This window comes from Astyanax mexicanus, chromosome 11, assembly GCF_023375975.1.
Source record: "Astyanax mexicanus isolate ESR-SI-001 chromosome 11, AstMex3_surface, whole genome shotgun sequence".
Taxonomy (NCBI): domain Eukaryota; kingdom Metazoa; phylum Chordata; class Actinopteri; order Characiformes; family Acestrorhamphidae; genus Astyanax; species Astyanax mexicanus.
Window position 1 is genome coordinate 48,780,233 of NC_064418.1, and position 24,920 is coordinate 48,805,152.

General features: G+C 39.2%; 1 protein-coding gene across 1 annotated transcript in view; it reads left to right on the top strand.

The window, feature by feature from the left end:
* The first annotated feature begins 14,319 nt into the window (after positions 1-14,319).
* Positions 14,320-24,920, top strand: part of asic4a (acid-sensing (proton-gated) ion channel family member 4a) — a 174,166-nt gene continuing 163,565 nt past the window's right edge. The window contains exon 1 of the mRNA XM_007232385.4: positions 14,320-16,784. Coding sequence (XP_007232447.3) covers positions 16,200-16,784 — 585 coding nt within the window. The 5' untranslated portion in view covers positions 14,320-16,199. The remainder of the gene's footprint in view (positions 16,785-24,920) is intronic.

Here is a 24,920-nt window from a genome sequence, read left to right on the forward strand (position 1 = left end):
CAGAAATATGAAAACTAAATAGGAAAAACTACATGGCAAATAATGTATGGTTTCCCATATATACAGTAGGTGGTGGTTCAACTCACTCCCTGGCTTACCTTTCTTTCTTTTCCTCTATTTTCTGAGGTCAGCTTCATGAATAAATGTATTCTGTGCTCATACACCAACCAATTTAGCCCCTTTGCAGGAGTCATAATAAGCCTAGCCCACACTTAGCCTTCTGTCACACAGCCGGACTCACTTCTATTCATCTGGATGCAATTTAACATCACTTTTTGTAGTGGTGCACACGGTGCTGTCTTTATAGAACTCCTCACTTCCACATTATGCAATGGATCAGCATGTCGACCAGGAAATATCGCTGTATTAAATAAGCTCCTGCTGCCTTTACTGTTGGAGGGGCTGTTATAGTTTCTGAAGTCAAATTCTACTATTGTTTTATAACATTTAAAACCAAATATACTGAGCAAATCACTTTTAAATTCACTGTTTTTACTAAAAAAAGTCACTGAAACTGAGACTCAGTCCTTAATCATATTAATCTGAGCTAAAGGCTAAAGCTGATGTTTACATGTGGGTCAGCCAGACGTCTTCCTGTAGCAGTTTTTGTTTTTCTCCAGTTTCTAAGAGTCTGAGTTTGAAGGTATAGGAAACAGTCCTCACCGCTCTCTGACTTCATCTGTAATTTCTCTAAAGAGAAGAAAGACTTCTACTTTTAATAGTTACAGAGTTTTCTGTGTGTCTTCTCTGTGACTTTTTCTAGTTATTATGGTGGTTAAGTGTTCATTTTATTGTATCCATTTCCAAATCTAATTTTATTTCCATTGCTTCAGAACAGCTGTAAGCTGTTAACCAATTAATTGTTTCCTAAAAAGCCTTGGCTGTTTACTACTAGCTTTCATATCATTTTTGTGCACTGGATTTTGTGCTATTTAAGGTTATTCACTTGACCTTAAGAGCTTAAATGGCAACAATGAACAAAAAACAGTATCCAAACCACTACTAGAGAAATCAATCTACAGTATGTTTGGTAGGAAACTGACCAATGGACGCCAATGGATGGAAAATTATTAAGAGCCTATGCTGTCTTCAAGTCAATCAGTTTGCAAGCAGTTCCAAGAGCTCCTGAGGTTCATTTAAAGGCAGCATAAGCTTTATGCATTGGTGTCTATTGGTCAGTTTCACACAAACAATTGTCTTACTATACTCTGGAATCATGGCATTGGCACTTACGACTTGGGCTAACTGTCACATTATACTCAGCAACTGGGGTTTTGGCACATGCAGCACTTGGTCTGGACATTTTATACTCAGCGCTCTGGGTGTAGGTACATACAGCTCAAGCCAATTGTCTTACTTTACTCTGGAATAATGGTATTGGCACAATCGGCTTGGGTGAATTCCAATATTATACTCAGTAATCAGTGTTTTGGCACATGCAGCACTTGGTTTGGACTTGGGCACAAATGGCTTGGGCCAATTCCCATATTATCCTCAACAACCTGGGTGTTGGTACATAAAGCTCAGACCGATTGTCTTACTATACTATGGAATTGGGCTATTGGAACAAACGGCTTGGGCCAATTGCCATATTATACTCAGCAACCGAGGTTTTGGCACATACAGCACTTGGGCTGGACTTGGGCACAAGCAGCTTGGGCCAATTGTCATATTATACTCAGCAACTGGGGTGTTGGTACATACAGCTCAAGCCAATTGTCTTACTATACTCTGAAATCGTGATATTGGCACAATCGGCTTGGGCCAAACAGGTAAATGGACTCACAAATCCATAATGTATCACAGAAATCTTAATAGTAACATCAAGAAACATCAAATCTGATGTGCTGGCTGGTTCATCGACCCCAAAGTATTATGAACTGACTTGTCTGTGGTTATAATCCAGGGTTAACTTTTCATGACCACTGCATCAAAAGATAACACAACTCCAACACGACAGCTGTAATTGGCATAAGCCTGGCTTCTTTCAGTTACCTTTGACCACAATTCCATCAGCAGTGAGCCGAAGAGAGTGAGGGGAGTGAATTAAGCCATGTCTGAAGGCTCTCAGCACGGGAGAAATTCTGGCACACTTTGCTCTATTGAGTGATTTCCACACGCCTCAGTAAAACATTATCCTGAGGGCCAGAAAGCACAGAAAGGTAAATAGATGATTAAAAAGGAAATCAATGAACCTTGGGCGTGCTACTCATGTGCCTGCGAGACCCCGAGTCCGGCCAACCTTCTCCGTGAACTCCCAGCGGCTCGGCGTGGAGCGAGGAGCGAGGCGTATCTGTACGCTCCCCGAGCAAAAACCCCGCAGCCTGTTTATGAAAGCCTTCATTAACCGCCGGCATCATGCAAGGTCACGCCACAAAAGCAGAAAAAAGCAGAATGTACTCAGAGTGAGCCGAGCGTGCGCTCGAGTCAGAGCTGTAATAAGACCTGACTATTTCAGGAGTTACTGTCAGACCACTCAATTTGCCTTTTTTTATTGTTGGGGAAAGAAATTAAAAAGACATCAGAAAAGAAGAGACTGAAATAAAAATAATAAGAGCTGGAAATAGAAGAGAACTTCACGGCCCGGGAGTTCTGCAGCCCTGAACTCTCAAAAACACTCTCTAAAATCAGCCATTTGTAATTAAATGCGCTTATTGTCGATGTTGGAGAAGATGAAACCGAAACTTTATGTAAAGAAAGAAGCAAGAGATGTATGGCATCATTGGCAGAGACTTGGGATCAGCCTTGTGGAATTGTATGTTGAATGTGGTTTGCACTTTGCAACTAGATTAGACTTGAGTTGACATAAATTATTTGAGACGATTGTAATACTATACTCAGCCACCGGGGTACTGGCACAACTAGCTTAAGCCAATCGTCATATTATACTCAGCAACCAGCGTGTTGGAACATACAGCTTAGGCCAATTTTTATACTATACTCAGGACTCATGGTGTTGATGAATGCGGCTTGGGTCGATTGTCATATTATACTCAGCAACCGGGGTTTTGGTGCATGCAGCACTTGGGCTGGAAGTACTTGAGCATTTGCGCCAGAATCAGACCTCAATTCAAACTAGAGCAGGTTGTAAAGATTTTTGCTCTTTGCGATATAAAACTATATAAATAAAGAGTATTATCTATGTGACAAGTTGAATGGCAAAACACAGTGAATCTCTTATTTTTACTTCTGATTTGAGCCACTTTTACATATGTGGTGCTGAAGTTTGAGAATGTGGCTTAATATATGAGAATGGAAGATCCAAGGGAGAGAAAATTGGACAAAAACAAAGACAATTTTCAGAAAGGTTTAGGCTGTTTTACATGCTGTGGCAACATTGCCTTTGGCAAGAACCAAACTGTGATGGCTAGATGACCTACCAAAATGTTTCAAAGGAAGAGAAAATAAAATTGAAAAAGTCTGAAATTAGAAGAGAAATTTCAGTGTTGCAGCCCAAAAGTGTCGGAAAATTAATTTTGACTGATTTGTAATTATATGCTGGTTATATTGGTTAATGCCGATGCTGGAGAAGATGAAACCGAAACTCCATGTGAAGCACTGCTCTTTAACACACAATAGATAATTTCTAGAAGCTTCCACTATTTAGATGAATTTGGGATACAGACCACATTAAAAGATAAAACGTGTAAACAGCCTGAAATAAACATGAGGTTCGGGGGAAAAAGAAACAGATTTAGTCTGCTTTACCTGCTGTGTGAACATTGCCTTTGGCAAGAACCAAACTGTGATGGCTAGATGACCTACAAAAGTGGTTCAAAGGAACAGAAAATAAATAAAAAAAATAGAGTTTTTTGGGGGGAAACTAAACAGATTTAGTCTGCTTTACCTGCGGTGTGAACATTGCCTTTGGCAAGAACCAGACTTTGATGGATAAAGAAAGAAAATAAATAGAAAATGAAAGAAATTCTGAAATTAAAAAAAATAATAATAAAATGTTGCAGCCAAGAAGTATCAAACAAGTTTTAAGTGATTCGAAAGTAAATGGTCTTTATATTGGTTATTGCCAATGCTGGATAAAATGAAACCGAAACTTCACATGAAGCACTGTCTATTAGCATATAAACGTCAGTTTAGGGTCAAATTAACAGACATCCCACGTTGCAAAAATATATTTCAGGAAGGAACCCCGGACCTGGACTTGGACTGTATAAAAACTATTACAAACTGTTTTTTTTTTTTTACTTTTAGCAGACATGGATATACTTTAGAGTAGTGTGAGGTGAAATGAGTTTAGCTGGGAGCCATGATGCTCCTGAATGCATCCCATCCAGGAGGAGATAAAACAACACTGGCCACTCCAACTTAAAACGGATTGGCTGAATCACAGACTCTTTGCAGAGAACAGGCCAATCAGAACCCTCTCTGTTTTGCATGAGCACCTTTCTTTCCTTCTATCTATTTTTCACACTTGTGTTTTGTGGAAAAAACTGTGTAAATGTAGCCTTTGATGAGAACCAACTTATAATGGCTAGATGACCTACCAAAAGTGTTAGAGAAAAAAAAATATATGAGAAAATATATATTTGGAAATAGAGAAATTGGAGCTGGAAATAGAGGAGAAATTTCACCTTCAGGTTTTACACTGCTTTCTGCCGCCCAGCACTGTCAATAAAATGTTCTGAGCCACTCGTAATTAAATGCGGTTATTGCCGTCTATTAACTGGTGCAATCTCGGGAGAATTCTCTCTAAAATGAAGGAGGGCGCCGTCTGCAGACCTGGTTTTCCTCTCCCTCTGGGTGTGCCAATGGAGCAGCCAATACTTCACACACCAGCACATCTCACATCTAAAAATAAGCTTTGGCCATGTGGTGGGTTTGATGGATAGTGTGCTGGAGTTTTAGGTTAAACCACCTTAAATTATTTTTTTATTTCATTTCTTTTCTGCAGAATTGGCTCTCCTGGCGTAGTTTTTTTTTGGGCCGGTCGGAGAGTGGAAGTGTGTGGAAGTGTGTTAGCAGGAAGACGTTCATTAATAATAATTGCAGATGTTCGTTTTTTCAGAGCGCTGAACCGAGCAAGCAGAGCCTGATCTCCAGCAGAAAGCTGGATCGTACCCGACTAACCTGCAGGCTTTTAACGTTAATTTGTACTTCTGAGGGTGTAAACACGTTTGTGTTGGATTTATGTGGAATCGTGACTTGCCAAGCAGAAGTGCTGAACCGTGAATATTGAGGCAAAGCTTTAAAATAGGTCAAAAACAAGAAAATCAAATGTCAATAAGGCTGATTTTTGCTAACTTTATTATAGACTTTCTAATCATGTATTAGTACTAAAAAAACTTAACAAATGTGTGACATAGGGGGCTCCAGCGGGCTAAGTGTTTCCACTATGATCAGGAGATCGCTACCGGAGTCCCGAGAGAGTACAGCTGGCCTTGCTCTCTCTCTCTGGGTGGGTACAGTATATGGCACTCTTTTCCCTCATCACTCTTAGGGTGATGCGGATCAGCATAATGCTGCATCTGTGAGCTGATGTATCAGAACCGGCAGCAGTTCAAAAAGAGGCGGAGTCTGAATTCACATGTATGTGTCTTCACTCTCCTGGTGTGTTGGGGGATCCCTAATGAGTGGGTTGGATAATTGGCCTTGTAAATTGGGGAGAAAACATGAAAATGTTTTTAAATAAAATTATAAAAAAGATGTAAAAAGAATCTCCATTTATTACTCTGTAGGTAGAAGTATATTGTAGATACTCAGGGTTAATAAAATACTTCTGTAGAAGTAGAAGAAGTATAAATGCAAGCTTTTTACTCTTTAAGTAAAAGTGTAAAAGTGTCAAAACTACTTAAAGTATAAAAGTAAAAGTAATATAAGATGAATAAAATAAAGCCATTAAGAACAAAAGCTTAGGCCACGCCCACAGAGTCCTATAGTGCACTACACTATTCTAAAAGCCATAATGACTATAATGATAAAATATTAAAATGTTAATGTTGATAATATAATTTGGGATGCACTAAGCTGTTCCCTATAGTGTTTCAGCTGCATATATGCCCATTAAAAATGCATGCATTTTTTTTTTGTATTGTATATATTGCATGTATTTCTGGCATGTCAGAAATCCCTTGTTGCATCCAACCGCTCATTCGCAGCTCGTTTTTGCATGAACTTTAATCGGACATCGCTTTCCCTTTCACGCTGCGCGACAAATAAAGAATGATGAAGCTAAAATTCGGCTTGATCATGAAATTCAGTCACATCTGACCCAATCGGGCTTAAAATCGGGCTAAAATCGTACAGTTTTATGCAGTTTTAGGCCGGAGGTTGCAAATGTTGGGAATTTCACCAGTTCACCAACTCAGAAGTACGGTATAATTCAGCATGGCTTGTGCAGGTTGACCGTGAAAACCGTCCAGCTGCAGGTTCTGTCCTGTTTATCTCCTAACGAGGGGCAGCGTCAGCAAATCCCCCCTCTGCTGGCCAGACCCAAACTCATGCAGAAAGCAAAAAATATATATAAATAACAAGAAAAGGTATTTAAACACCAGTATGCAAATGTAAGGTTTGTGCAGGCAGGTGTGTGCAGGTGGTGGGGCTGTTCGCTGTAGATACCGAAGGCACTGGTTTAACTGCTGAGGAAGCGAAGGGGTGATTTGGATTTTTCCTTTCAGCTGTTCCTGAATTATTACAACTCACTTTAGTTTAAAGGTCTCATTCCGCTAAAATCCACCTTTTTTTTTTTTGCTTTTCTTTGTGAAATACTGTAGGTCTCTTTGAGTTGTACATGATGCTGCAACTTATGAAACTTATGTTCTTCAGCCTCCATTGTCTGCAGTAGCTAGTAAAAAAAACCCCTCAGAAATACGAGTTGATCAGAGAGAAGTTAGGTGTCAATTAGAACACCAGCATTAAGAGCTATAGCTAAGGAGCAGCTAACAGCTCTGTTTACTCTGCTGCCTTGTTGTCTTGTGTAAGTAACTGTAGGTTTAAATCGGATCTCTGGTTAATTACTGAGACCTTAAATATACACTAGGGAAGCACGGTTTGACAAGGCAGCTCAGCTTGACAGAACACCAGTCAGAGTAGGCGTCTCAGGTAAGAGTTTAATAGCGTTATTTTAGCTGAAAGAAACATTATCAATCAAGGCTGTGGGTAGGAGGTTATTCGAACTATCGTGGGGAGAGTGGCGTCACGACGGGCAGTCTCTACTTGCACTCGCACCATGCCATTGATAGCGTTTCTCGGCCGCGGGGCCATTTGTGCCCGACGTTAAGTAAAATTTAAGGGTTAACTTTTCCCAGCGCTTAGTGCTATATCTTTATAACTAAGGCTGTATATCTGAAAACATTTAGTCCTTTGAGTTTTAGAGCTGTAAAACTGACTGTAGGGGCAGAAAGCTAGGTGTTCCTTGCTGCAATGCTGTTAGCCAATCAGAGGCAATATATTTGCATGTATTAATATTCATGAGCAAGAGAAGAAATCCTGTCTTTCTTCAGAGACCTGCAATTCAGTGATCTAAAGCTGGGCTATATCTATAAACCTTTTAACAAAAAAAAAAAAAAAAACGGCTTGCATTGCATTCATTCATACTAGAGACACAACTAGACATTTTAAAATAAATGAGAAAAAAAAAAACGATGGAATGAGATCTTTAAACATCTTCTCCTATACTGTATACGCCTGAAATATATATGATACTACTGACATCCTTCCCACTACGAATCTGTCTGCATCTGATCCTTAAACTACTCTTCCCATAATCCACCTGCTCAAGATGTTACAGTGACACCATCCAAGAGAGTCTTTTTATGCAAGTCCAAGCAAAGTCTGAAGTCTCTGGCCACAAGTCCAAGCCAAGTTTCGAGTCTTTGGTCACGAGTCTTTGCTGGTTTGAATCCCAGTCATGCAGCTTGCCATCAGCTTCCAGAGCCCTGAGAGAGCACAATTGGCAATGCTCTCTCTCTGGGTGGGTACAGTAGATGGCACTCTCTCTTTTCCCTCATTGCTCCTAGGGTGATGTGGATCAGCACAAGGCTGCATCTGTGAGCTGGTGTATCAGAACCGTGTCGCTGCGCTTTCCTCCGAACGTTAGCGCTGTGATGCTACTCGTAGCAGTTGGAAAAGAGGTGGAGTCAGGACAGAAGAGACAAGTCCTCCCCGCTGTCTGAACTGCAAACATCTCTGCTTCCCGCAGGACTCAGATCACCACAGGACCAGACGTCCTGCTCTGTAGTCTATACTCTCAGCTCAGTCACCCAGACCACTTCACTGTACACTCAAAAATATACACCAGATATATCACTGTATATAACTATAAATAGATCACTTCAGTTTATCAAATAATATTCAAATAATATCATACTCATAAACAAGTTTTAAGAGTACAGAAATCAATATTTGGTGGAATAACCCTGGTTTTTAATCACAGTTTTTTTCATGCATCTTGGCATCATGTTCTCCTCCACCAGTCTTACACACTGCTTTTGGATAACTTTATGCTGCTTTACTCCTGGTGCAAAAATTCAAGCAGTTCAGTTTGGTGGTTTGATGGTTTGTGATCATCCATCTTCCTCTTGATTATATTCTAGAAGTTTTTAATTTGGTAAAATCAAAGAAACTCATATTTATATGGTCTCTTTTTTTTTTCAAAGCTGTACATTTAGAGTGTTATTAATATATATATATATATATATATATATATATATATATATATATATATATATATATATATATATATATATATATATATATATTCCTCCTAATGAGAGACTGAAACTCAGCATTACAGTATCTCACATCTATATTTAGAGTATTCTTTTTATATGTATATATATTTATATTTATTCAGCCTAATGAGGGACTGTAGCTCTGCTCACCTGAGTGTATTTCACAATACATATATTTACAGTGTTATTAATCATCATATGTATTTTTTTTTTTTAGATTGACAAATATATTTTAATCAGACAAAGATAACCAAGTGATTATAGAAAGCAGTTTAGATAATTAAATAAGAAATTTAATTTACTATAGGTAAATCTATCCAAAGTGGGATTGAGATAAGAAAGAAAATAACAACTAAACTTAATCACTTTAAAATAACAGGAAATAAAATATACAAATAGATACAAAAATATCATAATAAAACTTTCATTCAATTGATAAGAAATTAATATGAATATGGATTATGGATAATGTTGTGTTCCTCTCTTTTTCTGATAATCCATATTTCAATAATAATAATAAAAAAAAGTAATCTACCTTCTGAACTTCTGAATCTTCTGGGTTTTAAAAATTCACAAAAAAAAAAAAAAAAAAAAAAAAGAAAGAAAAAACTCTGTAAAACAAGTGAAATTTGACAGGCAGTTTGGCCCAAAATAGTTAATTGTATAAATTAGTGCTTTAATGTTGACAGCACCAGAATAAACACAATAAAATACATAACTAAAACATAGTAGCATTAAAACTCAGCCACACTGAGATACAGTATGTTTAAAAGCGTGTATTTTATATAATGTGACAGACGCTGGTCTACAGAGAGTTTCTGCTGCAGTGGGTTTGTATAAGGGCTGAGTGAGGTGAGTGCTGGAGAGCGGTACTGGGAACGAGTATTCCCACAGCTCCAGTAACTCTCCCCCGGCTCCCCGTCACTCTCAGCCTCACACACACTTTCAGCTTTACCACACACACATGAAAAAACCCACCATTAGAGCAACGTCAGCAGATTAATACACACCAGACTTCTGAAGATACACTACAGATCTGGGAAAAAAATAAGAGAAAACTTAAAAATGATGAGTTTCTTTGATTCTACTAGATTGAAAACCTCTGCAATATAATCAAGAGTCAAATAATCAAAACTGCTTGAAATTTGTGCACCAGGAGTAAAGCAGCATAAAGTTATCCAAAAGCAGTGTGTAAGACTGGTGGAGGAGGAGAACATGATGCCAAGATGCATGAAAAAAAAAACAGGGTTATTCCACCAAATACTGATTTCTGACACCTTTTATGTCAGAGATACGGATTTCATTTTCCAGCAGCAATTGGCGCACTGCCCACACTGAGTTTTACAATAGTGATTTTTGGATTTTCATTGGCTGTAAGCCATAATCATCAACAATAAAAGTATAAAATATAGATCACTCTGTGTTTCAATGATGTTTTTATAATATTATAACGTTTCAATATTTTTTTTTTTTTTGAGATGCACCTGTATGGTTAAAAAAATGGTTAAAATCTAAAAAAGTTTATAAAGGAAAACTGTACTGAAATGTACAATTGATAGGAAGCTCTAGTAACCTAGTAAATATAAATTTCATAATTATATATATATACAGTTGTGGTCAAAAGTTTACATACACTTGTAAAAAAACATAATGTTATGGCTGTCTTGAGTTTTCAATAAGTTCTACAACTCTTATTTTTCTGTGATAGAGTGATCGGAACACATACATGTTTGTCACAAAAAAACAGTCATAAAATTTGGTTCTTTCATAAATTTATTATGGGTCTGCTGAAAATGTCACCAAATCTGCTGGGTCAAAAATATACATACAGCAACAAAATTTGTCAATTTTGGTGATGTAGCGAGTTGTGTCAATCAAATTAACTTCATGTCATGGCCTCTTCACTTCTTGTAAGTGATTCTGATTGACTACAGCTGTTGACTTCTCATGAGCCCATTTAAATAGGGCTCATTTGACCCAGTGATTAGACTCAGCTACAAAAGCTACAATGGGAAAGTCAAAGGAACTCAGTGTGGATCTGAAAAAGCGAATTATTGACTTGAACAAGTCAGGGAAGTCACTTGGAGCCATTTCAAAGCAGCTACAGGTCCCAAGAGCAACTGTGCAGACAATTATACGCAAGTATAAAGTGCATGGAACAGTTGTGTCACTGCCACGATCAGGAAGAAAACGCAAGCTATCACATGCTGCCGAGAGGAGATTGGTCAGGATGGTCAAGAGTCAACCAAGAATCACCAAGAAGCAGGTCTGCAAGGATTTGGAAGCTGATGGAACACAGGTGTCAGTCTCCACAGTCAAGCGTGTTTTACATCGCCATGGACTGAGAGGCTGCCGTGCAAGAAAGAAGCCCTTGCTCCAGAAAAGGCACCTTAAGACTCGGCTGAAGTTTGCTGCTGATCACATGGACAAAGATAAAACCTTCTGGAGGAAAGTTCTCTGGTCAGACGAAACAAAAATTGAGCTGTTTGGCCACAACACCCAGCAATATGTTTGGAGGAGAAAAGGTGAGGCCTTTAATCCCAGGAACACCATGCCTACTGTCAAGCATGGTGGTGGTAGTATTATGCTCTGGGGATGTTTTGCTGCCAGTGGAACTGGTTCTTTGCAGAAAGTAAATGGGATAATGAAGAAGGAGGATTACCTCCAAATTCTGCAGGAAAACTTAAAACCATCAGCCCGAAGGTTGGGTCTTGGGCGCAGTTGGGTGTTCCAACAAGACAATGACCCAAAACACACATCAAAAGTGGTAAAGGAATGGCTAAACCAGGCTAGAATTAAGGTTTTAGAATGGCCTTCCCAAAGTCCTGACTTAAACCCCATTGAGAACATGTGGACAGTGCTAAAGAAACGGGTTCATGCAAGAAAACCATCACATTTAGCTGAACTGCACCAATTCTGTCAAGAAGAGTGGTCAAACATTCGACCTGAAGCTTGCCAGGAGCTTGTGGATGGCTACCAAAAGCGCCTAGTTGCCGTGAAAATGGCCAAGGGACATGTAACCAAATACTAATGTTGCTGTATGTATATTTTTGACCCAGCAGATTTGGTGACATTTTCAGCAGACCCATAATAAATTTATGAAAGAACCAAATTTTATGACTGTTTTTTGTGACAAACATGTATGTGTTCCGATCACTCTATCACAGAAAAATAAGAGTTGTAGAACTTATTGAAAACTCAAGACAGCCATAACATTATGTTTTTTTACAAGTGTATGTAAACTTTTGACCACAACTGTATATATATATATATATATATATATTTGTGTTGCAATCTGGTGGAGACATTCCTGGAAAACCTTTAAAAGGCATGAATCTTGCTAAAAAAATTCTGCTATCAGTATCCTCTGGAATGCCCAGAAGATGCTATTATGATACCTGATTAAAATACCCATTAAAAATGTGATTATTGGCCACTATGTTTTATTCTTAAGAATTTAGATTATAAAAGTAAATTGTAGGCTGTAAAGAATGTATTGACATTTAGCAAAACACACAATAAAAAGTCATGTGTATGTTCTGTAGAAAAATAAAAAAATAAAGTCTCCACCTGGATGTAAGTAAGTAAATGATGTGGGGTTGGTTGGTTGATGCTGCAGTTGGTCTGCAGGTTTAGGTTCAGCAACAGTATGTGCTGAAAGAATGAGGTCAGCTGACTACCTGAATATACTGAATATAGACCAGATTATTCCATGAATGGATTTTATATTTCTTCCCTGATGAACACGAGCATATTCCAAGATGACAATATCAGGATTCATGGGGCTGGAATTGTAAAAGAGTTCAGGATTCAGGGAGCATGAGATCATCATTTATCATTTTCACACATGGATTGAGAGAGAGTTCACCACAGGGTCCAGATCTTAACCTCATTGAGAATCTTTGGGATGTGCTGGATGGAGAAGAGCTGCTTTGTGCAGTGGTCAGACTCTTCCATCATCAATGCTGCTGCAAGATCCTGTAATAAATTAATGCAACACTAGATTAAAATACAGGGGTTGGACAATGAAACTGAAACACCTGGTTTTAGAGCACAGTAATTGATTGTGGTGACGGACAGTTCTGGTGGAAACAGGAGAGTTGAGGTGCACATTGAATTCTGCGTGATTTGATCAGCCGTGGTTTTATGTTTTTTGGATACAATCCGGGTTAGCACCCGAACATCCCTTTCAGACAGCTTCCTCTTACAGCGTCCACAGTTAATCCTGTTGGATGTGGTTGGTCCTTCTTGGTGGTATGCTGCTGACATTACCCTGGATACCGTGGCTCTTGATACATCACAAAGACTTGCTGTCTTCGTCACAGATGCTCCAGATTGAACACCAGGCTGCTCCAATTTAGACCTAAAATCCCAAGCTAAAATGATGACAGGTGTTTTAATTTTTAGCATTGTCCAACCTCTTTAAATCTTGTGACATTGCAAAAGCTAATTGAAACAATGCAATCAAACCTAAAGTCGGTCCAACCAAATATTGACTGAGTGTGTGTATTGACTCTGCAGTGTTTTTATATGAATAAGAATAAACAACTTTTTTTACTCCTAAGGGCATAAAACAGGATCTCTTGATTGCATTTCTAAATATTACCATATTATACAGAGTATTCGATCTGCAGATATTTTTATTTTTTTACTTATGAAGAAAGAAGTATGAGATATCTCTCTCTCTCTCTCTCTCTTTCTCTTTTCTCTCTCTTTCTCTCTTTCTCTTGCTGTTTCTCTATGTGGTTTATTCTTTTCTACTAAAATCTGGCGCTGTGTTCGAGCTTGCTCTGCAATCTTCAGGCGTCGGGCGAGGATGTGCCGAAAGCCGTTTAATTCACCTTTAAATGCTTCTTTTCTTGAAAGGTCCCGTTCCCGAGAGATGTGACCTGCATGGCTAATCCGGTTTAAAGAGGGGTGAAAACATGCATTTCGGGAAGCTTCTTTTTTTTCTGCGCGCTTTGCATAATTTTATGATTCAGCGATGGGTGGGAAAAAGGCCATTAGGAGCAGGTGAAGTTGGGCAGGTTGATATTTTTTGTTCTGTTTTTTATTTTGCAAGATTTTTTTTTAGCATCATCTGGTCTCCGAATCATGGGGCTGCCACTGATTTAAATTCGTGCCGGAGCTTTGGGATGCTGCCATTAATTCCTGATAAGAAAAGGAGCGTTGTGGAGGCTTTGCGTAATCTCGGGCAGATCCTCCGGCGTGATCGATAGTTTTTCACCTGTTTTGTTTTTTTCCTCTCGACCCTCCCCTTGGAGAACATTGATTGTTGACTTGTGTTCTCGCGCTACTCATTACTGTTCCAATTAGATGCTCTCCAGAGAGATAGAGCGACCCAGCCAAACCCTCCTTCCCTTCCCCTCCTCTTTCCTCCCAATCCCTCCATTCCCTACCATTCCCTTCCCCTCCCTCCTTCCCCTCCTCTAATTTACATCAAGTACAGGATGTTCAACAGAGCGACCTTTGACTTTAACTTATTATTACGGTCAAGAGGGTAAGAAAGCACCTCTGATGGCGGTACTAAGCGAGCGTGCCGACTGCAGAAGAAAGAGAGGGAGTGTTTTAGAGAGGGAGAGAGAGAGAGAGAAGGATGGGGGTGTGTTAGAGAGAGTGAGAAAGAGAGTGAGAGAGAGAGAGAGAGAGAGAGAGAGAGAGGTGGGAGAGAGCGGGGGAAGTTAGCGCTGCCTTTCGAGAAGCAAGCGAGAAGGAAATAATCACAATGTTGCCCTCTTCATGAATTATTAAGCAGCCCCTGCCTCGTTTAGCTCTGGTCAAAAATGCTGCATTTTCATCCGTGGCTGTGAAGCGGAGAGCAGGGGCAGCGGAGGGTGTGTGTGTGTGTTTTTTTTGACAGCTGTATTACTGCTGATAAGCAGCACTCGCGCTGATCCGGTTCTCCGACAAGAAGCAGCGGCGGCGGCGGCAGCGGCAGCAGCACCGGCAGAGGAGGGGGAAACGGCAGAAAGCTGGAAACTCAGGCAGTTTCTCGCAGTGCTGTAGAGGAAGCAGCAAAAGCAAGAAGCTGGAAACTCAGACTCAGTTTTCCAGCCTGACTACCGAGGACGTAACAGAGGCACGGAGGAAAAGCTGGGAACTCAGGCAGTTTTCTAGCCGAACAACTGTAGAACAGAGCAACAGAGGCAAGGAAGCTGCAAACTTGGGCAGTTTCTTGCAAGACTATTTAAAAAGGAAAGCTGAATATTTGAGCAGCTGTCTTTCCTAAAAACAAAACAAAACTGAGGAAGGGTCGAATGCTAGGAGCCTGAAAACTTGGGCAATTTCTTGCAAGACTATTCAGGAAGGAACGCTGAATATTTGAGCATTGGTCTTTTCTTAAAACTGAGGAAAAAGACACAGATGCAAGGGAAACTGGAGACTCAACTAAGGAAGCAGCAGAAGTGGGAATACTGAAATTTCTGACATTTTTCTTGCCAAACATCTGAGGAAGCAACAGAGGCAAGGAGGCTGGAAACTTGGGCTGTTTTGCCAGATTATTTAGTATGGAAAGCTGAATATTTGAGCAGTTGTCTTTCCTTAAAACTTAGGAACTGAAGAAGCAACAGAAATAGAAATACTGCAAATTCTGACAGTTTTCTTGTCAGACATCTGAGAAAACAACAGAGAGTTTCCAAAGCAATCTTTTCAGGACTTTTTCAGGCAGTTTTCTTTGCTTACAACTAATACAGAAGCGAAGAAGTGGCAAACTCCTAAAGAAGAAGCAACCGAGGGAAAGCTGGAAACTTGGGCAGTTTTCTTTCCTTACTACTGATATAAAAGTGAAGGCAGGGAAGGGTAAATTTCAGGCACACTACTAAAAAAGATCCTTGCCAGACTATAGACAATATAGACAAAGGAAAGCTGGCAGCTTGCATACTTTTCTTTCCAGACTCCTGAGGAAGCAACTGAGGCAAGGAGCCTGTAAACTCAAGCATTTCTTCAACGCCAAACAACAGAGGAAGACGTGGAGGAAGCAGGAAAGCTTGAATTTCATTTTGAGTTTCATATTCACACTACTAAGGAAGCAACAGAGGCAAGGAGTTGCATGGAAACACTTTTTTTGGCAGTTTCCTAGCCAGATTATAGAAGAAGGAAAGCTGGAAGCTTGAACACTTTCTTTTCCATCCTTTTTTCAGACTCCTGAGGAAGCAACTGAGGCACAGAGCCTGGAAACTCCAGCAGTGGAGGAAGGAAAGCTGTTAAAACTTGGACTCGACACTGCAGAAGGAAAAACCTGGAAACTGGAGACGGCTTCTTCTTCAGGCACAATAGAGGATAAAACAAAAGCGACCAGACTTGTAGAGGAATAAACAGCTACAGCAGCAGCAGCAGAAGCAGCTTTGGCAAATATTCTCTCTATTTTCTTTCTGGAGTTGAGATCTTGTTTTCTGCCAGAGCTCTCTCTCTTTGGAACAGAACAAAAGGATCAGGGAACACGGTGCGTTGGATCAGGGCTGAAAAAGCCGTCATCCAAAAAGCACCCTGTCCAAAGCAGACCTGGCTGCCCACATGCCGATCGAATTCGTGTGCAAGATCAAGTTTGCCGAGGAGGACGAGAAGCAGAAAAAGGGCAAAAAGCAGCAGGATGGGGACAGGGAAAGCCTGATCGAGGAGAGCTGCAGCCCTCCAGCCAAAGATCTGGCCAGTTTTGCCAACTCCTGCTCCCTCCATGGGATTAACCACATCTTCGTTTCTGGGCGACTAGGGGTCCGGCAGACCCTTTGGGCTTTGGCCTTTTTGGCGTCCTTGGCGCTGTTCCTTTACCAAGCTGCCAAGTGTGCCATCTCCTACCTGGAGCATCCACACGTCACGGCACTGAACGAGGAAGCCACGCCGGAGATGGTCTTCCCTGCCGTTACCATCTGCAACATCAACCGTTTCCGCTTCTCTGCTCTTACGGATGCTGATATTTACCACCTGGCCAACCTCACGGGCCTGCCGCCCAAAAACAAAGATGGACACAAGCCCACGGACCTGGAGTACCCCGCGCCAGACATGCAGGACATTTTCAACCGTACAGGACACCAGCTGGACGAGATGCTCAAGAGCTGCAATTTCAGTGGACAGAACTGCTCGGCCGAGGACTTCTCCGTGGTAAGTTTTGTTAAAAGTTCATTCCAGTCTGGTCGTTTGGTTTTACGCATTTCTAGAAGCGTTTATTCACTTTTCAAGGTCGAGAAATGTTGGTTGCTCTTGTTGTATAGAAGTTTTTTCGAAGCTTTCCTAAGCTGAGATCCGAGCTAACCTTGTCCTAAAGTCTTGTGCTTTTGTTAAAAACAAGCCCTGGTGTGTCTTCACATTTTTTGTAGTTTGGTTACACTTTATCTTTGCGATCTTTGTAGTTTAAGGTTTTCAGAAGTTTCTTTAGAAGTCAGGAAGAGGTTTGTCTGTTGAACCTTTTGTAGGCCCTATTGAGTTATATAGAGATGCTCAATTAAGCTTTGGCTATTAAAGCAGAGGATAACTTTAATGCACTTTAATTTAAGAAGCATAACAACTTTTTGTTGTATAAGAAGTTCCAAATGCTATCCACAAAGTTCTGGTTGAGGTTGCAGGCTTTCATTATGAGCATAAAGTCTAAGCAGATGCAGGTGATCAGGTCATTGTATGAAGACTGGTCAATTTTGATTGATCAAAGGGAAATTTGAAAAATCAACCGATTAGAAAATCATCGAGAAGTTACTACTTTATTTCAGTAATTCAGTTCAAAATGTGAAACTCATATGTTGTACAAATATATCACACACAGAGTGAAATATTTTAAGTGCTTATTTCTTGTATTGAAAACCCAAAAATCAGTGTCTCAGAGAATTAGAATAATATATAAGACCAATTGGTACTTTTGGCAGTGTGGGCAGTGTGCCAAGTCCTGCTGGAAAATGAAATCCACATCTCCATAAAAGTTGTCAGCAGAGGGAAAGGACTTAATATAACACAGTGGATCAACACCAGCAGAGCATCACTGGTTTTGCAGAGATGCGGATTTCATTTTCCAGCAGGACTTGGCACACTGCCAAGTAAGCCATAATCATCGACAACGAAAAAAATAAATACTTAAAATACATTACTCTTTGTTTAATATATCCATATAATATATGAGTTTCACATTTTGAAGTGAATTACTGAAATAAAGTAACTTTTCAATGATATTTAATTTTTTTGAGACATCACTATTACTATTATTAATACTATTACAGAAACCTTGCATCTATGAAACCATGACTAGAAGTTTATTCACTTGCCATTCTTCAAATGCAACAATTTTAAGACCTTATTTAACAAAAGGATTTTGACAGGGTTCCACATTTTAAATTCTCCTTGCTGCTTCTACTATCTCGTTGTAAGTGTGGTAGTAACAGTGTTGGGGGGATTCTGTTCTAAACAGAGACGTTTCTGCAGGCGTTTACCATGAATAAGCCTTATCTTGCGTGAGGAAGCTGTAGGTGTCAGCGGTGCTCTGTGAACACAAAGTGATGCTCTTCTCTGAACCTGCTGATCATGAGCCTGCTGCGTTACGGTTGGAGGCAGGTCTGGACAATTGTTTTCTGTGGTACATTCCAATAGTTTCCAAAGGTTTCCAAGAGTTTCCAAGAGTTTAAAGGAGTTTCCATGAGTTTCCAAGAGTTTATATAAGTTTCCAAGGGTTTTCAAAGGTTTACAAGAGATTTCCAGGGTTCCAAGATTTTCCAAAAGTTTCCTAGCGTTTCTAAGAGTTCCCAAAGAGTTTCTAGGAGTTTCCAATAGTTTCCAAGGGTTTCCAAGGGTTTCAAAGACTTTCCAAGACTTTCCAATAGTTAACAAGACTTTCCAAGAGTTAACAATGGTTTCCAAGAGTTTCCAAGAGTTTTCAAGGGTTTCCAAGACTTTCCCAGAGTCTCCAAGAATTAACAGGAGGTTCCAATGATTTTCAAGGGTCTCCAAGAGTTTTCAAGAGTTCACAAGGCTTTGCAATAGTTTTCAAGGGTTTCCAAGAGTTTTCAAGGGTTTACAAAGAGTTTCCAAAGAGTTTCCAAGAGTTTTTAAGAGTTTCCATTAAACTTGAAGTTGCAGGTTCTCTTTTAAACAGCCTAGTGCCAGTACATTTTGTGGTGTTTGACAAAATGTACCGGGAGCAGTGTGCTAAAACTTGTTCTGCTTTAACTCCTTATGGGAAAAGGTGTTCTAAGTGTTTCTTTTCCCTAAATGCCATTCGGTTCTTGCTGCAGCCACAAGAATCGACAGCATTGCGACAGTATTCATGAAATTAAGTGAATCAGCAATTTAGCATCTAAAGCTCTGGAAAAAAATAAGAGAGCACTTAAAAATGCTGTGCTTCTTTAATTTAACCAAATTGAGAACCTCTGGAATATAATCAAGAGGAAGATGGATGATCACAAGCCATCAAACCAAGCTGAACTGGCATAAAGTTATCCAAAAGCAGCGTGTAAGACGGGTGGAGGAGAATATGATGCCAAGATGCATGGAAATTGTGGGTTATGCATCAAAAAAACAGGGTTATTCCACCAACTGTTGACTATAATACTGAACTCTTAAAACTAACATGAATTTGGTTTGAAAGCTCTGCATATTTTTCTCATATTCTGTAAATAAATGCTCTAAATGACAATATTTTTATTTGGAATTTGGGAGAAATGTCGTCTGTAGTTTATAGAATAAAACAAGAATGTTCATTTTACTCAAACATAAACCTATAAATAGCAAAATCAGAGAAACTGATTCAGAAACTGAAGTGCTCTCTTCATTTTTTTCCAGAGCTCGTTTCGAGAGACTCTTCCTCTTTCTTACGTACGTCTCCTTCGTCTTCGTACTGTTCGCATTCCCTTGGGTTTCAAAAAGCTCACAGTAATCGTTCCCTCAGCGTTCGACTCCAGCCCTGCCACAGCTGAGATTAAATATTTAGAAGCAGACATACAAGACTTTTGCATTAGCTAGATTGACCCCTAGAAATAAAACGATTTATGTGAGCCTTTCTCCTTTCGGTCCAGTCCAGTAGGTACTGTCGGAGAGTGTGTACGTTTGTGTGTTTGGGCGTATGAGTGTGTATAAGTGTGTGTATGAGTGTGTATGAGTCTCCAAAGTCAGAGAGAGAGATGGATTTTCCCTCTGCAGGGAGGACTGGTGTGTATGGGATTGCTTTAGTGATGATAAAGCGCTGTTGTCAGGTGGTAATAGTACGTGTTGAGCGCTGACACACTCTCACCTGGCAGGAATCTGACGCTGGGACTGCATTACTCCCACCTCATAAACTCCCATTCAAACAGGAAGCCAGAAAGCACTGCTTTATCAGCATCAGCACTGCTTTACTCAGATACGCCTGTATATATATATATATATATTATACCTTCAGATCCAGCACTCACACTCTCACACTCTCAGAGTACGAACTGAATAGCAAACAGTGGCACTAAAGCAGCGCCATCTAAAGGGATGTGGGGTTTTTGGTATTTTCTTCCAGGGTGGAAATATCACACATCTAACAAGGTTACCAAAGAATGGGAGGAAATAAAAGAAGAGGGTTAAGAAGATACATGAGAATATGCAATGTGATGGGTGATTTTTACCTTTGGAAGTGTTCTTTTATAGGCCTAACATTGTGGAACATTTTGGAATTCACGTTTTATTTACTCACTTATTCACTTATTTTCTTGACATATATGCAAAACTTTTAGTGAAAATTACTTAGCCAGACATTTCTTTGTGAGGTGTTTCTTTGTGTGATGTTACTTTGTGGTTTATTACTTTGTGATATGTTACTTTGTTAATTGTTACTTTGGGAGGTGTTACTTTGCAATTTATTCCTTTGTGAGATGTTACTTTGTGACACATTGTTTGGTTATACACAACACTCTACCATTCTAATTTGTAAGATGTTACATTGTGATGGCTAATTGTATGATGTTACTTTGTAACAGGTTAGGATGGCAGTTGTTACTTTGTAACACATTGTTTGGTTATACATGCCACATTACTATTTTACTTTGTAACATGTTACATTAAGATATCTAAATTTGTTAGGGTGGCAGGATATTTTGTAACACATTGTTTGCTTATACATAACAATTGTTGACAATTGTTACTTTGTAACACATTGGTTATATATGACATTGTTCCATTCTACTTTGTAGCATGTTACACTATGTTACCCAACTATGTGATGTAACTTTGTAACAGGTTAGGCTGTCTGTTGTTACTTTGTAACACATTGTTTGCTTATACATGACACTCTACTGTTCTTCCTTGTAACATGTAACATTATAATACCTAACTTTCTGATGTTACTTTGTAACAGGTTAGGATGTCAGTTGTAACTTTGTAACACATTGTTTGGTTATACATGACACAAGGGTTCTATTTCATAACATTACATTATGAAACCTGACTGTGTGATGTAACTTTTTTGATGTAACTTTGTTACAGGTTAGATTGTCAGTTGTTACTTTGTAACACATTGGTTATATATGAAACCACTCTACCATTAAACTTTCTAACAAGTTACATTGTGATACTTAACGTTGTGACGTTACTTTGTAACATGTTAAGTTGTCAGTTGTTACTTTGTAACACATTGTTTTATACACAACACTAGGGTTCTATTTTGTACGTTACTTTCTCATCCGTCAGTGAGTTTGGGTTTCCGCCTGTCTTACTGTGAGGATCCTGCGTCAGTCTGAGTCTGGGCGGGTCCTGGGGGGATGGAGAAGAGCTCTGTATGGATTAGGATTGCTGGAAAGTTGGGAAAGCTGCGGCTCTCGCGCTGTCAGCCCTGTGATCTGCATCTGAGAGCCTGTCAGTTAGATTTGTTACAGACATCTTACTGTTTCCATGCATGAAGAGTCACTTCCTCTATCCCATGGGCAGCGCCGACCAGACAGAGAGAGAGAGAGAGAGAGAGAGAGAGAGAGAGAGAGAGAGAGAGAGAGAGAGCAAATTAGAGAGACAGAAGACAGAAAGAGGTCAAAATAGAGAGAGAGGTCAGAAATATAGAGAAGATAGAGAAAGAGAATAAGGATTTCTAGATCATATTCTACATTTAGTACAGTTAGTTTTAGTTTCACACTGCAGTTCAGTGACTGACACACTAGATAACTTTACTACATCCTCTCATCATCACCTATGTGGGCGGAGTCTCTCTATACTTTACACTGATTGGATAGTTGAATTCTCATTGGGTTCAGATTTAATATGAATCAATAATCCCCAGGGCAGTATGTGATTCTCAAACTGAACGAAATAATGAAGAAATAAATATAAATAAATTAAATAGAGAGAATATAAAGAAAGAAAAAGATAGACAAGAAGAATAAAAATAAGAGAAAGAAAATATAAGCAAGAAAAAGAGATGGAATAAATAACAGATAGAGCAAAATAAAGAAATAAAGAGAGAGATAGTATGATAGCAGTTTGCAGGTAGAAAGAATGAAGGATGAAAGAAAAGAATAACAACAGACAGAGAAATAGATAAACATGAAAGAGATGCAGTAAATAGTAAGAATAACGAGGTAAAACTGAGTAGAGACAGAACAACAGAAAGAATAAAAGAGATAAAAGAGAGAAAAAACTGACAGAGAAAGAGAAAAGAAAATATGGAACAAATGAAAGATGTAGAGAAAGAGAACAGAATCAATGAACAGAGAAGAGGGAAAAAAACAAAGTAGAATACATACAGACAAAGAAAAAGAAAGAGAGAGAGAGAGAGAGAGAGAGAGAGGAAGAAAGAGAAAAGGTGGAACAAAATGAATAAAATGACACTGTGATGTAAAGAATGAAAGAGAGAGAGGTGGAGAGAAATAGAAAACGAAAAAGATAAAAGAATAAAGAAAGAGGGAGGGCAATCAAAAGATTGGGAAGATAAAGGTATAAAAAGCAAGTGTGAAACAGAGAGAGATAGAGAAAGAAAAAATAAAAAGTGTGAGAAAAGGAACAAAAGAGAGAGAAACAGAATAAAAAAATAAAAATGGTGAGAACAAAATATATGCTGTATATGCTGTAAATAAAATAGAGAGAAAACAAAAGAAAGAGAGAGAGAGAGAGAGAGAGAGAGAGAGAGAGAGAGATGGTGGAGAAGGTGGAATGAAAAGAGAAATAAAGAATGAAAACAAGAGAGGGGTGGAGAGAACGGCAATTACAATAGAGAAAGAATAAGAAAGAGAGAGGGAGGAATAGAGATAGAAATGTGAGATAGATAGATAGATAGATAGATAGATAGATAGATAGATAGATAGATAGATAGATAGATAGATAGATAGATAGATAGATAGATAGATAGATAGATAGATAGATAGATATACACAAAGTTACAAAATAAAATATATAAAATATAAAGATAAAGATACATATAAATACAATCAAATAAAACAATAGAATGTACAATGTAAAAATACTTTAGTCTTTAGTGTGTGTGTAGTGTAGAATGGAGGTAGTGCAGTTGAACAATAGACAGAGAGAAACTAAGTAAGAGTGAAAGAGAAATAGAGGGAGAATAAAGCATGAAAAACAGAAATAGAAAGAAGAGTGAAAGAATGAAAGAGAGAGGGAGAGAATGAGACAGGCATAGGAAAGATGTTAAAATTACACACACACACACACACACACACACACGCTATATTCAGCCGGCCCTGAGGTGTCCCAGCCAACAGCAGTAGTACCAACAGTACCTTTGAAGCTGCTAGTTACTCCAGTAGCCTGTGTGTGTGTGTGTGTGTGTGGGGGGGGGGGGGGGGGGCTGTTACAGATGACCTTAACCCCCCCCCTCTCCTCGGCCCCGGGGTGTGCATCACTCGGCTGAGTGCACTGAGGTGTGAGCAGAGGCAGAGCGAGCATCATACACACACACACACAGTCACACCCTCTCTCCAGATGTTGTGTTTATATAATGGGTATATATGTTGGTGCTGTGTGTCAGCGGCTGATATTAGCTTCATATTAAACACTGATCATTCGTCATGGTCCCGCCCGGGGGTCCGGCGTCTCCAGCACACAGCTCTTCATTCTGAGACACGGAGGAGAAATAACCATCAGAGAACAGAGAGAGGGAGGAACGCTTCCCTCAGAGTATTAAAATCTGCTTATCTGTGCAGTTACAGCTTATTTACTCAGTTAAAATACACTAACATTTAGGGATATCCAATCCTGATCCAATCAGATCCAGTCATATACAGCTCTGGAAAGAATGAAGAGATCACTCCAGTTTCTGAATCAGTTTCTCTGATTTTGCTATTTATAGGTTTATGTTTGAGTAAAATGAACATTGTTGTTTTATTCTATAAACTACAGACAACATTTCTCCCAAATTCCAAATACAAATATTCTCATTTAGAGCATTTATCTGCAGAAAATGAGAAATGACTGAAATAACAAAAAAGATGCAGAGCTTTCAGACCTCAAATAATACAAATAAGAAAACAAGAAGTTCATATATATTCATAAAGTTTTAAGAATTCAGAAATAATCGATATTTGGTGGAATAACCCTGTTTTTTTTTTCATGCATCTTGGCATCATGTTCTCCTCCACCAGTCTTACACACTGCTTCTGGATAACTTTATGCTGCTTTACTCCTGGTGCAAAAATTCAAGCAGTTCAGTTTGGTGGTTTGATGGTTTGTGATCATTCATCTTCCTCTTGATTATATTCCAGAGGTTTTTTTTTAATTTGGTAAAATCAAAGAAACTCCTAATTTTTAAGTGGTCTCTTATTAGTTTCCAGAGCTGTATATATATATATGGTGTGTTCAGGTAAATTTCTGGAGTTTCGCTTGTTTATCTTGGTAACAGAAAACACAGGAGCTCCACTGACTGAATACAACCTAGACAGACATACATAGTCAGCCAATCATTGCTAATGCATGTGAGTAAATAAGGTCAATTTCACATCCAGGTAGCTGCACCGTTAAAATAGCAAACCGCCAAAGTCAGAGCTTACCTGGCTGATTGGTTTATTTCATGTTACACCCCAAATACACCCATGATTAATTAAGAGAATTGGTACATGCCTTTTGCTTGTTTCGAGAAGGCATACTTTTCCCGTCGTTATGATAGCAAAGACACACTAGTTGACATGCTTACCTACACATCGTTAAAATAAGGCCCTTAGTTTTACCCACGGTGTTCAAAGCACCTCCTGGTGGCCATAAAGCACCATTTTCACCCATTTTTATTATTACTGTCCAGGTGACAGCACTGAGGTTCTGACTTCTCACAAGGTAAATCGAATAGTTTAGTCAGACTAAAGT